General features: G+C 36.6%; 1 protein-coding gene and 1 pseudogene across 6 annotated transcripts; one reads left to right on the forward strand and one right to left on the reverse strand.

Moving 5' to 3' along the window:
* Window positions 1-394: 394 nt before the first annotated feature.
* On the reverse strand, window positions 395-1698 carry LOC120179427 (annotated as a pseudogene).
* A 345-nt stretch (window positions 1699-2043) lies between these two features.
* On the forward strand, window positions 2044-13205 carry LOC120200363 (probable protein phosphatase 2C 60). Of its 6 annotated transcripts, XM_039201249.1 has the most exons (12): window positions 2044-2053; window positions 4833-4835; window positions 9899-10021; window positions 10418-10481; window positions 10712-10820; window positions 11120-11273; window positions 11595-11720; window positions 11834-11957; window positions 12229-12305; window positions 12448-12500; window positions 12666-12720; window positions 12870-13205. In XM_039201249.1, exons 3-12 carry the CDS (start codon window positions 9905-9907, stop codon window positions 13071-13073), a joined length of 1083 nt encoding a protein of 360 aa, XP_039057180.1. In that variant the 5' UTR covers window positions 2044-2053; window positions 4833-4835; window positions 9899-9904; the 3' UTR covers window positions 13074-13205. The 6 variants fall into 6 exon arrangements, with proteins under 6 accessions (XP_039057180.1, XP_039057173.1, XP_039057198.1 ...); XM_039201242.1 differs by lacking the exons at window positions 2044-2053; window positions 4833-4835 and adding an exon at window positions 9254-9382; XM_039201233.1 differs by lacking the exons at window positions 2044-2053; window positions 4833-4835 and adding an exon at window positions 9330-9444 and having other exon boundaries at window positions 9891-10021.
* Window positions 13206-16184: the final 2979 nt, after the last annotated feature.

Raw genomic sequence — 16184 nt, forward strand, 5'->3', positions numbered from 1 at the left:
GATCGGGCATTGCTTGGGTTACTATATTGCAGTACATTGAAGAGTTGCTGAAACGAGACAGGGTAATTCGAGTTCAACATGTGCCTCGACAAGGGAATCATGTCGCGGATTACATGGCGTCGATCGTGAGAAGAAACCAATTTAAGTGTGAAATTCTTAATTCCCCCGGCCATGGTCTTGGGTGTTATGCACAATGATGCAGCATATGATTAGTTTAGTATGAGTTATTGGTAGTCCTGTGTTAAAAAAAACAGTTTACATTTGATTACATCGTATATTTTTAAACTATGATTTAAATTTTATATTGATCTCAAACTACTAAATGATCAATGAATCACTGTTTTCATGAATAATGTCTAAATTGATCTCAAACCACAAATTTTTAAATCAATGGTTGAAAGTATGTGAGAAGCTAGGTAAATAAAAGCACAATTAGCATATCAGGTCTTCTGCACTTTATGCATATCCTCTTCCGTCGAACAGGGTTTAGTTTGACAACCTTTTAAGGTGTTGAAACACACTGTCTTTAATCCATCATTGCCAGCCATAAGGCGAATAAGCTTGAATCGTGTGATCGTAGCTGCAACCTGCAAGCAACAAGTAAACAAAACAACCAAGTGATGTCACCAGAAGAACAATAACATGGTTGCATGTAATAATCAGACTCGACTGAACCACTGGAGTCTGCTAATCTACTCATCTGCGAACAGCAGGGTTCCACCTACTCAAATAGCCTGAGAGACATAGACCCGCACAAACTGATAACTAAATTCTAGACACAGACATGATGATCGGATGGTTCTCGGTATCTAAAGGATACATACACAGACTGTCCATCAGCCACGTTCATTTCCTTGAGCCTTGGAATTTTCCTATGGTGACTCCTGGAACTCAAAATACACACTTATTTCCAAGGGTTCAGATTTTATGTGATAGATTCAAGCCTTTAACAGAGAGTTTTTACGACACTTGATGTACACGTGACCGAGTAAACATGCAATATTACATACACCATTACATTCAAGGATGAAAAGAGAGAGGGAGGGAGGGGGACAGGCATACACAAGGGCACTCAAATCTGTAAGGCCATGGCCATCCATGAAATTGTAAAGATCAGCAATGTCATATGTGATATTCCGTGTTGCTGGATTTAGCTCAACTTTCCTTTCATATAGTCTGCATATACCTTCATGTGGAAAACATTATAAACGTCGAGTGATTTAAACAGAGTGGTTCCTCAGAAGAATCATGCCAGTAACCACGGGTTCGTTCAAACAAATCATCCTCTTCAGTCTTCATACAGCATGGAAACATAAATATGTCGGACATACACTCTAGAGAAACAAAAACACTGTTTCCTAGACCACTAACTCAGTAGGAACTTAAAAACCAGGATCCACGAAGGCAGTTCAGTTAGTAGAATTAGCAGCTATCATTAACACCCGCCATCGGAAACCAACATTTAAGATAACAAACAACAAAAAGAAAAGGCACTACAGACAAAAACATAATCCATTATGTTCTCGTTGATCTGTTCTGTGAAGTCTTCATCAAGACAATGGTGTGTTTGTTTGCCTAAATTCACAAACAAAAATAACACATAATTAACTTCCAAAGAAATCTTAGGTTCTTATGTCTTGCAATGACAAAAATGAAAATGGATGCGATTTGCTTGGTTTCGAGAACTTTTTGCCCCATTTATGTATTAAAAGCGAAAACTTTGACGAAACCCTGGTTTAAAGATGCTACAAAATCAAAATGAGCTGAAAGGGGAATCACCTTAACCACTCCTAACTAACCATAACTGCAATACTAACAGCTTAGTATAACAGTGAACCACCCAAACTAACTACTACTTCATAACAAGTGGAACTGAAGCAGAATCTGTTGCCAACGCTAAATTGCTGGAATCAATTGTGGTTTCCAATGGAACTATGGAAGCTCCCCAAAACTGAGTCTTTTCACCTTTTTTTTTCTTTAAGGAAAAAAAAAAGAGAGAAGAATAAAATAATTAAGGTAAGTCACAACTTATGTCTGCCACCTTATCAAAATGGTTGACGAAGAAGACTTTGAAAAGTCTTTTTACTAACAGAAGATTCTTTTTCTCAAAACTGTATTTAATGTTTTGTCTTTTTGTTATTGTTGATGGGTGGACCGGGTATACGAAAGGTCCTGACGTATTTATGGCTGGTCGGGTCATATTTACGTTAAGCTCATGTTTCAAATCACGGTAGTGTCCGTGAAATAACGGTTGTTGTCCGAGTTACCCTCTATTCCCGTACTAACATTCAATAACACCTACGACAGTCACAATTATAATAAATCTAATTTTACAAAAAAAATGCGATTACAATTGCGATTTAAAACCCTCGTTAAAGCTTACACAAATATTTTATATTTTCTCAATCCAAATAGCCATCGGTAGTGGTGTTTTTTTTCAAAAATCACCGGTGGTCGGTATATTTATCGATATAACATCGGTCAGATTATATTTCTCGATCTAATAATCGTAGCAATAAAACGCGCCCCCTGAACCGCGCTATATGTTGATTTGACGCCAAGTGGAGTATAACGCGTCCCCTGTACCGCGCTATACGATGATTGGGTTACACGTAGGGTATAGCGTGCCCCCTATACCGCGCTATACGCCACGTAGGGGTATAGCGTGGATCAGGGGCCGCGCTATACGCCGTACCAAAATTATATTTAATACGGTCCCTGGTTCGTGCTATATAATAATTACGTATACCGCGGTGCAGGTACTGCGCCTTATATGTTTATAAATACCCTCCTCCGGTTACGTTTCTCACATCTCCTCTTATCTCTCCTCTCAACTTATAAATTAATACAACAATTCCGTCAACAAGTAATAATTCTGGCAATCTTCTCATATTTGATTTAGAAATTCGTGCGATTTTTCGTTATAAGGTAATTTTGTTATAATTTTTTAATTATACTTATTGTTTATTTATTATCATTATTTGAAAAAAAATATTATACTAATTATTTTCAATTAATTTTTATGTTTGTAAAATTGAAAAGCGGTAGCATACATCGAAATAGTTTTGCGGTGGAGGTAATAATATAAAATTATATTATTTAAAATATTTACGTTGATGTGTAAAAAATGTATTGTGTTATATTTTCGTTCATATATAATTTATTTAATCAGGTTTGTTTCAGTTTTTTTTTTGCAGATATAATATTGTCGCACTTTTAAACTCAAAGAATGGCACGACTTTCAGCTATTGTTTATTATGATGGTGAAATTCGAGAAGATGAAACCGACGTTGTTTTCGTATCAAATGAGCGTGTTAAAATATCATTCAAGAGAAACATTACTCTTGATGAGCTGATAACGAAGATTTCGAGGAATATTCATGTTGGAAGTAGTAGAAGAATGTCGTCGTTGCAGTACAGATTTCCAACATCATTGTTGTCATTAACTTATACAGTGTTCGAACTTTCGAACAATGATGATGTTCAAATGATGGTTGAAGCTCAAAGTAATTATTCAGACGCCGCTATTGAGATGTATGCACATTTTGTTCAAGTGCGTGTTGTTCGGAGTCAATCATTAAGCTCCCACTATGGGTTGACTGAACAAGTTGATCAAGTTGACAGCCCGACTACAGTAATGTGTAATAATTTTAATGCCATAACGAGGAGACATTCATCTGTAACTCCTTACGATATGTACCGAGGTGGGTCTACGAACAATCCGTATGGAAACAACGCGTCCAGTTCAAGGGGAAGACATTCATCTGCAAATTTCTTTGACCATATAGAGATGCCATCGACGCAACCATCTGTGCAGTTTCCATTTGACACGATGACTTCAAGCTCCAAGGGAGGCATTTGACTGCGAGCTTTTTCGATCTCAATGTCGATATGCCTTCTAGTTCAAGGGGAAGACATGCAAGTAGTAGGTTCTTCAACCTAAATGTGGAGCGCATGGAGGAACATCATCTCTACCAGAAGAACCGCTTCGTGAGACTGGTGCGGATGGTTCTGAGACTGGACTATTTATTCACCCAGAATCACCGCAATTCAACTCCGATGATGATGATGTAGATGAAGTACCAGGAAATGTGACACAAACTGACCCTCCTGCACACATGTATAAAGTCGATTATGGTGCAATGTACGTGCCAGAATTTGCGGATATGCCTCATCTCGGTGACTATGGATATTACTCATCAATAAATAATGGTGAATTATCTTTAGGCATTGAGTTTTCAAGCAAAGAAGAAGCGATGATGGCTATCAAAAATTACAATATTCGTAATTCTGTTCAGTCCAGAGTCAACCGATCGACGATCGAAAAATATGTATGCTACTGTGCCCGACGCAAAAACGGATGCAATTGGTGGTTCGCGTATCGAAAATGAAGAGGAAAAACAACATATGGGAACTAACAATATATAACGGTCCTCACACATGTTGTGCTGAAGGGGTCAACCAAGATCATCCTAACTTGGACTCTGAAGTGATATGTCAAGCCATCATACCCATGGTAAAAGCAAGCTCTCATATAGTTGTTGCAGTGTTGATTTCAGCTATACAATCGCAGTATGGGTATACTGTCTCCTATAAAAAAAGCTTGGTTGGCAAAACAAAATGTCATTGTCAAACTTCATGGCGAATGAGATGCATCTTACAACGAGCTTTCAGGTTGGTTTAAGCTAGTGCAGACGTTGAATCCTGAGACAATTGTGGACTTCGAAACCTCCTATGCATACCATAATGATCGAGTTCTTCGCGATCGATGCCAATTCTACCGGGTTTTTTGGAGTTACCCACAGTGCGTTAATGCTGCCAAATACTGCAAGCCTGTGGTCCAGATCGACGGGACTTTCTTGTATGGAAAATACAAACAAGTTTTATTATTGGCAGTTGTCTAAGATGGCAATCACAACATTCTTTTAGTTGCTTTTGCTCTTGTCGAAGGACAAGATACAGATTCTTGGGCTTTTTTCCTCCGAAATTTACGTGCACATGTTATCATGAGGGAAAACATCTGTGTCATTTCAGATCGCGGAGCTGGGATCAAAGCAGCAATGGAGTATTTGGGTCCAATATGGCAACCACCCTTTGTCCAATATAGGTATTGTCTCCGACACATTACTGCAAACTATCATGGAAGGTACAAGAAGAATGATGAGCGACAATTAATTGTGCGCATGGGTAAGTGAAAGCAAGTTAGTAAGTTATACATTTTTTGATCATTTTAATTTTGCAAAGAAAACAAGTCAGTAAGTTATACATTTTTTGATCAGGTTACGAACTACTTCCTCGAACGTTTGAATCAATGCTTCAAGATTTACGGGCGAAGAACGAGGAAGGATACGATTACATCAGCCTCATCGACAAAGAAATGTGGATGAACGCATATGATGGTGGATATCGATATGGACACATGACGACCAACTTGACTGAGGCAATCAATTCAACCTTAAAGGGTGCACGTCACTTACCTGTAGCGGCTTTGGTAAAAATTACATATTTTCGTTTGGGGGTACTTTTTGCGAAGCTCGGTGGACAAGCTCAAACCTGGATACAAGGCGGTCATGTCTATCACCCTAGATTAGTTGCAGATATACAGAAAAAAATTATTGCATCAAATGGAATATCTGCAACAATCTTCTCTAGAAGGCATGAAATGTTTCGTGTCACAAAGTTGCCGCGACCTCTTCAAGGGATTGAAGCTGTGTCGTTAAGAGTAAATCTAAGGGACAGAACGTGAGACTGCGGGTTTTTTCAAGCTCTGAAGTATCCATGCTCTCATGTGATAGCAGCTTGCTCGCACACACGTTAAAACTATAACAATTTTGTGGATCACGTATACCTACTATCTGAAGTTTTTAAGGTATATGAATTTGAGTTTCCCCCCATAGGTAATGACAAAGACCCTGATGAGGTTCAAGATTGGCTTCCGATTGTACCAAATCCAAGTTTATTGAGGGAGCGTGGTCGTCCAAAATCCAATCGAATTCATTGCGATATGGATATTCGAGAAAGATCTAGACAAGACAGAAGATGTGGGCATTGTAGAAACCCAGGACACACGAGAAAAACATGTCCACTTTTGTTGTCATCAAGTAACAATTGATGAGGAAATGATGTATTTGTTTATCAAATAATAATTCTTGTACTTTAATTTGCATTTACTTCAAGTTAATGATAACCAAATTGGTATTTGAATATAATTTTAAATACAACAAACTTACAATAAGTATTAAATGGTAAATGATAATCAAATTACAATAACTAATATTAAATGGTAATAAACAAAATTAGCTGAAATACATTAAAAAAAGTCCAACAAATTTAACAAAATAAAGTAAGTATTTAATGAGAAATAATAATAAAAAATTACAATTTAACAAAATAAAGTAAATACAAATATAATAAAAAAATCTATCGATGCATGCGACGCGAATGTGTTCTGCAGGGTGGTGGCTGTCGGTCTCGAGGAGGATTTCTTCGTATCACTGGTTCTGACTCCTCGCTGTCATCATCATCACCATCGTCGTCGTCGTCCTGAGCATATACATTAGGTTGATGAGGAGCTGATGAGAAAACCCAGACATCGCTGAGTGTGTAAACTGTACAGGAGGTGTTTGTGTTGCGGCCATGGGTGATGAGGCTGAACCCGCCAAATATCCAGCATATGAACCATAAGTCGGATCTACAAAAATAGACCCATAATAGCCTCCAGGAGGGGTCATCTGTGAAGGTGGCGGCGGCGAGGTCATAAAACCAGGTGAAGGTGGCGGCAGCGGCATCTGGTAATGGAAAGGCGATGGTGGCATCATATATGGTTGCAACATCATAAATGGTTGCGGTGGCTGCTGTGAAGGTCCTGCTGGTGCAGCTGAGGATGAACCGGAAGCACCTGCTCTCCGTCCACGAGTCGGGGGATGATGGTGCTGTATCGGTGAACGTCTCTGTCGACGTCGTGGAAATTTCTGCCCTCGTGCATCCTCGGGAAGTAGAAACGGTTTCCCGTTACTGTTGAACCACTCATAATAATTCTCAGCATACATCAAGAAGTCAGTAAAAATGGGCTCTCTATGTGGAATATGTCGATATTGCGATGTGCTTCCGGAATTGGTTGAAAACAACCAAACTGCCGGAGCACGCGATCAGTGGAGTACCACTCGACGGTCGCATAACAGATCAGAGGGACCATCGTCATCCAAACATCTAATGAACCCCTCAACTCAGGTGGGATTACCGCCCTTACATCATCAGTAGAATATGACACACATTCAAACTAAAACAAATAATATATAATTTTTATCAAAATAATAATCTAATTATATAACTATAATCTAAAATCGATTTTTAAACATTAAAATTCATACATGTGTGCCAACCTTCTGATCGATTAACACCCTAATTTTTTCTAAATCATCAGGTAGTTCCTGATGATTTTTCCTATCAGTAGACCACTTATTCAAGGAAAAAAAATTATTATACGTTGTATAAAATTATTAATATACAAAATCAGTTTTATAATTACCTCAGAAGTAGTGGAAATACGAATGGGTTCTTCACAGCGAGACATAAAAAAGGCAATCGATACCATGCCCAAGACTGCAGCAACAGGAGACATCTGCCGATAGCATTACGCCTGTAGTCAGTGGCTCCACACATCTCCCTGTACAGCAAAGCCAAAACTGCTGAGCCCCAACTGAATTATCCGGCGAGACGAAAGTCGTTAAGATGTCACAACCACATGCAGTGAACTAGGTTGCGCGATTTGTCTGGCATCAGCAACCCTCCTATCAGCTGCAGTATGCATGCTCGTGCATACATCTTAACCTCATCCTCGGATACGTCTGCGCTCAACTCCTGAAAATTGGCATCTAACCAATTTAACGGTATCCTACCTCCGATAAAATTTTCCGGGACACGTCATAGACTATCATGACACAAAGTAGTCCAAGAACCGGAAGTTATCCCCGATATCACATCTCCATCCACCGGAAGCCCTAGGTGCATAGAAACATCCTCAAGTGTGATCGTGCACTCTCCGCACGAAAGATGGAATGTGTGGATCTCCGGCCTCCACCGCTCTACTAAGGCAGAAATAAGGTCTGGCTCTATCTTACAGTGACCCTGATATCTACCTATGTAACCGAATCGAGCCTCTACTAAATACGACAAGAGACGGCTGGGTATCACTAACTTAAGATTCCTAATAAAAGGATCTAATACACAGTCATTCTCCTAAAAATAAATAATTACAAAAATTAATTCTTAATCTAATAATCATGCATTAAATAAATCAACTAATTATTACTAATAATTTAAATTAAATTAAAACGTTAAAATGTTATCGTATCAGCAAATTGTCGAGATATTTAATTCTTAATCTAATAATCATGCATTAAATAAATCAACTAATTATTATTAATAATTTAAATTAAATTAAAACGTTAAAATATTACCGTATCAGCAAAGTGTAGAGATATATAATTTCCATCCGAGCGAAGTAGACTGCCTTCCATTATATATCTGCAAAAGAATTATATTACTAAAATATTAAATAAAGTAAAATACTTAAATAATTTAAATACATAATATTATAAAATATACCTTAAAAAGAGAGAGTATTTGAGAGAAATTGAGAGAAATTGAGAGAATTTGGTGTGATAAAAGTGATTGAGGATGGAGGTATTTATAGGGAGGATTGGAATGTGGACGGGCGGGTATTTAGGGGTATAGCGCGCCCCTGCACCGCGCTATACCCCACGTGTCAGATAATCAGGTATAGCGCGGATTAGGGGCGTGCTATACCCACGTGGTACCAAATCACTGTATATCGCGGGGCAGAGAGCACGTTATACTCCACGTGACACCAAATCAACGTATAGAGCGGTACAGGGGGCGCGTTTTACTGCTACGAGTGTTAGATTAAGAAATATAATCTGACCGATGTTAGATCGATAAATATACCGATCACCGATGATTTTTTTAAAAAAAACACAGTCGGTAGTTATCTTTCTTTTTGAGCAGCAACCTTAATAACTGATACTTTAGATGACTATGAAACTACCTAAACAAAATCCAGCACAGAATAAAGCAAAGTGTAAAGAGGATAAGTAAAACCAAAATGCCCCCAAAGTCACTGAATTCAAAAGATTTTACCTTTGATCAAAAGTCTCACGCTTTCTTTCTTCCCTGCTGCTCCCTTTCCCTTTCTCTTTATCGGTCCTTTTCTTGAATGTTCCTTCCTCTGCCTCCCATTTGTTCCTTGCTTTCCAGTTCTCATTCCAAAGAATTTATCTTGGCTTTCTGTAAATTCTTTTGTTTCCCCTTTTCTTCCACTTGACTTCTGTCTTTTTCCTCTATAGATTTCTTAGCTGGACCTGCAAGCATACCTACAATATTATAAAACCATTATTTTTAAGCTGCTTTAATCGTGAGGTATCAAATCAACATCTGAGCTACTCTTGTCTTGGTACTTAAGAGTCTTTTAGTTGCTTTACCTTTATTTGGTATTTTCAAGCTGTGATATTTAGTTTATTGCAGGGATTTTATTTTCAAATCTTAGCATTCAATCTAGGATCTGGGTGTGGGTCTTGAGTTGTTTCTACTTATTTGTCTTCTTTCAACATACCTTTTCTGTTTTGTTTTCTTCTTGTTCTCGATTCACTTTTGAGTTAGCATATGAGTTTCTGTGTTTCTCTGATTAGAAGCTATCTTATCTGATTGCTATTGATTGTACTTGATAATGTCTGAATTATTAGATCAGTTTTCCAAGTATATTTCAGAAATAAATCTGTTTATTCTTAACTTTTTAGCTGCATAACTTGGCGAATCATACGTGTTTTGACTTTTGAGTATTCTTTAGTTATATAAGCTAACATGATTCATTCAATTACAGACATAGATGGGTGTATATCTCAGCACTCCCAAAACTGAAAAACTCACAGAAGATGGTGAGAATAGTAGGGTTAGATATGGTCTAGCATCCATGCAAGGATGGCGTGCAACTATGGAAGATGCTGTGAGTACCAAATGACACCTTTAATTTTCAAATGTCCGAAGCATTTGGACCCCATTTATTCTACTAGATTGGAACTGGACTGGGGTGATGATTGGGATGGTATATGAAGTTTCCATCAATGAGTTCTTAAGGCAAATTTTAAAGTTTATATTCTTGTCGATCTAAAATATGGGTGTGATCTGGACTGGGGTTATGATTGGGATGGTATATGAAGTTTCAATCAATGAGTTCTTAAGACAAAGTTTAAAGTTTATATTCTTGTCGATCTGAAATATGGGTGTAATGCTTATAATCTTATAGATATGGTGGTTTATATCATCTTGCTTTTCTTGCAAATTTCCAGTTCTTGTTATATCATGTATTCATTGTAGTTACTTTTATTTTTTGTTTTGCCAGCATGCTGCATATCCTGATCTCGATGCTTCTACTTCGTTCTTTGGTGTATATGACGGTCATGGAGGTAAGACTTGGATGGTCAGTTCCATTTACAGGTTTCTTTTGTTGTAAACTATATGAACTTGATTTTTTTGCCTCCCATTCATGTACTTGCTCTTTATTTCCCCTTTGGAACTTGAACCAACTGAACTTTTAATTGTACTTAATTTTTATCCTAATACGATTAAGTGTCTTACTCTTACTATTAGACCACTGCTCAAGTTTCTTCAACTTATCCAAGCTCATAACTTGTAGGTAAGGTGGTTGCCAAGTTCTGTGCCAAATATCTTCATCAGCAGGTTCTCAAGAATGAAGCATTTGCAGCTGGGGACCTAAGAACATCAGTTCAGAGAGCATTTTTAAGGTTAATTTGATTGATCAAGTTCATGTTGATTTTTCACTCTTCACTATGTGTTCCTTATTATGGGAATTAACAATGCAATTCCTAGCCAGAATGATTTGGGGGCTTGGTGTTTAGTGCATGCTAGTAATAATGTATATTTATCATCCTTTTGATACTTGCAGTGTGAGAGTAAATCCTCTTTCTTCCACCTGTTTAGGGCTGCTAATATCTTGCTCCCCCACACTCATTTCGAAGATTAAAAAAGCCCCTTCCCATTGTTCAGTTTTTGTGCTTCCAACTTGAGTTACATTTTGGTACAGAATGGATGAGATGATGCGTGGACAAAGAGGATGGAGAGAATTAGCCATTTTGGGGGATAAATTCAACAAGTTTACTGGCATGATAGAAGGACTGATATGGTCTCCTAGGAGTGGTAACGGTAATTACCAAGTTGATAATTGGGCTTTTGAGGAGGTACTTATGAAAATATACCCGTTTTATTGTCCTTAACTAGACCCTGAACAGAATTTTGGTGTTGGCTACAAACGATGATGGAAACCAAGACTGAGGAAGAAGAATAAAACATGATGTGTTTGTTAACTCTTAGCTTATGCAGTATATCAATGCAACCCAGATGGCGGGTTGTGAAACTTAACATCTTAGGCTGCACTTACCTCTGAATTTGCCTGTGATTGCACAAATTTAGTATTCATCCTTTACTTTTCTGCTTTAATGTTTTCTTATTGCAACAATTTTTATATATAATTTACAAGTGTTTGTTAAAACTGTAATCAGGGCCCTCACTCTGACTTTTCTGGACCAACATCTGGGAGCACAGCCTGTGTTGCGGTTCTAAGAAACAACCAACTTGTTGTTGCCAATGCTGGTGATTCTCGTTGTGTAATATCTAGAAACGGTCAGGTAATGCCCTATTAATCAGATGTGGATGAACTGGCCATTGTACTTTGAACTATGGGGAATATTCTCTCTTTCTGAACAAATAACCCCCTTTTTTGTTGCTTTTTTTTTTGTAGGCATACAATCTCTCTAGAGATCACAAACCTGATCTTGAGGTAGAGAAAGAAAGGATTTTAAAAGCTGGTGGTTTTATACATGCAGGACGTATCAATGGCTGTTTGAATCTTTCAAGAGCTATAGGTAATTTACTTCCCTTCTTGATGTATGGAAACAAAAGAGTTCTAATTCTACTCGCCATTACAGTCGTTTGAATTTCCTAAAGATAGAGACATATAAGACTTGGCAGAAAGTGTTGTTATTTTCTTAAACCAATTGTAACATTTTTATACATCCTTTGTCTCCAATCAAGTGTATGCATCCATGCATATCTAGTACTTTTATTCATCAATGGGAGAGAAATAGCAAGAGATAAAGAGATGCGGTTTTAATCCATTGATTCCTTTTCCTGCAGGTGACATTGAGTTCAAGCAGAATAAGTTTTTACCTGCTGAAAAGCAAATTGTAACTGCAAATCCTGATGTTAACACCGTAAGTATACTGTCTCTCAGCAAGGTGGACGCATCACTATACTATTAATCGTTCCGATTTGGCTTTGATATACGATACTGGATCCTAAAAATCTTTGGAGCTTTTTGTATTTAACTTTCTACATCCTACAATTTTCAATTAGGTTGAGATATGTGATGATGATGACTTCCTTGTGCTGGCATGTGACGGAATTTGGTATTATATCTGCTGCCTTTTCCTGTCAGATAATATCAGAATTATCTCGTTTCCAAAATTTCATTTTGTTGATAAGTTATATATACTCTTTTTGATCGACTACAAATCAATATCAATCTTGAATTTAGTATCTAATGCCATCTCGGTTTCGATTTTATATTTCAGGGATTGCATGTCAAGTCAGAAGCTAGTAGATTTTATCCGCGAACAGCTATGTTCCGTACGTACTAAAGCCTTTCTAACTTCAATCAGTCTGTATGTTTGAATGCTTGTTTAGGCAAGGTTGGTAGATAGGTCAATTGAGTTTGTCATTCTATCCTGTTTGTCTAATGACTGTACACTTATCATGAACTCCTGCATTGTATGCAGGAAAGCAAGCTTTCTACTGTTTGTGAGAGGGTGCTCGACAAGTGTTTAGCACCATCGACAGCCACCGGTGAGGGATGCGACAATATGACCATGATCCTGGTGCAGTTCAAGAAACCTGTCATGTCTGCCTCATCTTCAGAGGAGCAATCTTCCCATTCCAAACCAATCGACTCCGAATCAAAGCTAGAAGCAAGTCGGGATTAGTAGCAATGACCATTGTTGGGATCAAAGAAACTGTTTGTTTTCTCGAGTATTCTGATATGCATATGTAGATGGCTTAAAGCAGGAATTGAGTTGATAGCACATTAAGAAAGAATGTATGTCCTTTTTGTTTCTTAAACAGGGATTTCGACAATTTGACAGTTTCAGTAATAAAATGTACAGTTTGGTATGTGATCCAAATTCTTTAAGCCCAACATCATAACCAAGCTGATAAATAATATTAGAAACTCCATCCAATCTTCTAAAGGGAACAACAAGGAGAAGATTATCCAAAATCATATCAAACCAATCTCAAATTATTCAGAAAAAAGGTTATTCGATTAACTAAAAAGAATACACAAATACATAAAATAATATTCTCATAATTATTATGGGACGTGTTCTTTCTTAAACTCGAACCAACTCAACCGAGCCAGACATAAAAGGAAAATACAATCTAATCCAAAACTCGAATTTCATATGAAAAATTAATCTTATTAAATTGAATTGGAAAAAACCAGTTAAGTAATATTATCATGCCTAGTCCATGTGGGATAATCATCCAACCTTTATGACAATCCTTGTATGGAGAAATATAGGGGGAGAAGGGGCAAAGTTTGATGTAATGGGGCAAGTAGTAGGTAGGTAGTAGGATCATGTGGAGCTTTAAGGGCGTAAAACCTGGAGAGAATCTACCAACAGAAATACAAATCACTCCCACTTATATTCTAAAACCCCACCCAGCCAGGTTGGGCATTAAGGGAGCTGCCTGGTCCCTTCCCATTCCCATGTCTATATTTTAAACATTCATAATCATTTCACTCTAGTACAACTATTGATATTCGAACTCGTGATTTATAGGAAAAACAAATATTTTTTTAACCATTAGGGTTAGTTGATTCGTGCATTAGATCTTTGTTAATAGGGTTCCGTTTATATTTAATTAACCCATGCTTTAATATAATGTTAGAATAATGAGAGTAGGAGTTTAGAATGTAAGGGGTGTTTTTATTTTAAAGACACGTATTATTTTATTCATAAGCAACTAAAGTGGAGGTTGTTATTTCACTTCAATTTTTCAGTGTCCATTAATTAAGTATTTGACGTACGTAAAACGATATTTAGTAGTAATCGAAGGGCACAATAATATTAATAATTATGAGGCAGCTGTAAAGGACGAATAAGTGAAAGGGGGCACTTTGCCCAGTTAAGTGTTAAGGTCCTTTTAGTTTTGAAACTATCTAAATTAGATTTTAGCCCTCATTTTTTTGTCCAATTACTTTTTAAATCTCCTTGAGTTTTGAAATTTAATAAATTAAAATTATAGTCTGCTATTAGTTTTATATAAACACTTCTTATATCCATATTAAATGCTCTACTATTAAACAAATTAGACCCTAACTTTCGACTTTTTAAATTTAAAATTAGGGTAAATTACATTGTTCCTAGCTGAGTTTTACTCTCTCTCTTATTTTACTCATTGTACTTTTAATTTTTTTTTAATTTTCTCATTGAACTTTACTGATTGAATTATTTTGCTCACATTGTCGTTAACTTTTTAACGGTGTTATGACATGGCACAAGCATTAAAACGGCGTCGTTTTGAAAAACTCAAATATACACCAAAATAACGTCGTTTTGAATCCTCTTCTCCCCCCTCATTTTCTCTCTACTTTACAAATAAGGTAATCGGTTGCCGCTGTCAGACACCACGTCATTTTTCATTCCGGCCATTGTTTACTGTCATTGATGGTGGATGTTCGGTTTAAAAATGCATGGGTTGGTTTGTCTCTGTAACATCCTAAAATATGGGTTAGTGACTAAATCATAAAACTTCAGAGTTTGGTGATTTAAGTAGGATATCTGTATAGTCCGATGATTTGTTCGGAAATATTTCCTGAAAGTTATTAGTAATTATCAAAGGAATTAAAGGGCAAAATGGTCATTTAGCATGAAATATATTTTTCCCCAATAATATAAATGAATCACGTGGGGGTGGGGGAAAGAGTTATCTGAAAACTCTTTCTTCTTCCTTCCTTCTTCTCCCAACCGTGGAAGCTAGGCAAAGGTAAGGGTTTTCTGATTTGTTGGTAATTTGTTAAATTAAAGGTTAGATTTTGATCATTAGATGATAACTAAGCTTAAGGAAAGCTGAAGTTGTCTTATAATCAAAAGATGAAGAAGTTATAAGATATTTAAGAAAACGAGTTTTTATATGAAATCATGGAAAAGAGTTGATAAGTTGAATTTAAAGTTAAATTTGACTTGTCATCATGCTAATTAAGGAATATGAAGTGTTAGAATTGTATTTAGAACATATTGAAATTTGAGTATGATTCTTGAATTTCATATGAAGAATAGGATTTTGAAGTTATAGATGATTTTCATGGATATAAGTTGGTTTAAGTAATGGTAGTTGAGTTTAATGACATGATAGGGGTTTAAAATAGAAGAATTAAGTGAAAATTGATGATTTTCGGGCTTAAAATACAATTTCTGGGCATAGGGAACCGATACCCTATGAAGGGGAATCAATTCCCCTTCTAGAACGAGAAAATTCCAGTATGTCCAGGGGGTATCGATTCCCCCATGGGGGGTATCGATTCCCCCTAAAGGAAAAATGAAATTGGGTTCAATAATCTGGCTTAAGTTGTTAACATCAAGTTTAAGATTTAGGCTTCTGATAGTTGTTTTGAAATGTTATATTTATGTAGATATTGAGCCTAAACAAGTTCTGGAATAATCAAAGGATTATAATCGAATCAAAGCAAGGCTAAGGTGAGTGCAATTTTAATTGTACTTATACTATTGAACATTGGCTTGCGATGAGCTAGTGATGGAGTTACTATGGTAAAAAGTTACTCTTAAAATGTTAATTGATTTGTGATTCTTATATATGCATGAATACATGAAATGGGTATAGGTTATTATATATGTTATATGATATGCATAGACATAAAAGCATGAAACATAAGATATATGATATGATATACATGATTATATGCATATGTGATATATGCTATGAGACATGATCAATGTGAAATGAGATAAGTCATGTGAATATATGAAATGATATATGAATATGCAATACATGATACATGTGATATGATATGA

The sequence above is a fragment of the Hibiscus syriacus genome, unplaced genomic scaffold, assembly GCF_006381635.1.
Source record: "Hibiscus syriacus cultivar Baekdansim isolate YM2019G1 unplaced genomic scaffold, ASM638163v2 tig00000340_pilon, whole genome shotgun sequence".
Lineage (NCBI taxonomy): Eukaryota > Viridiplantae > Streptophyta > Magnoliopsida > Malvales > Malvaceae > Hibiscus > Hibiscus syriacus.

Excerpts from the sequence above, each read along its gene's own strand:
- LOC120200363 (XM_039201249.1), top strand. The coding sequence starts at position 9,905 with ATGGGTGTATATCTCAGCACTCCCAAAACTGAAAAACTCACAGAAGAT. Across the intron at positions 10,022-10,417 it reads GTGCAACTATGGAAGATGCT|CATGCTGCATATCCTGATCT; the intron begins GTGAGTACCAAA and ends TTGTTTTGCCAG. Across the intron at positions 11,721-11,833 it reads TAATATCTAGAAACGGTCAG|GCATACAATCTCTCTAGAGA; the intron begins GTAATGCCCTAT and ends TTTTTTTTGTAG.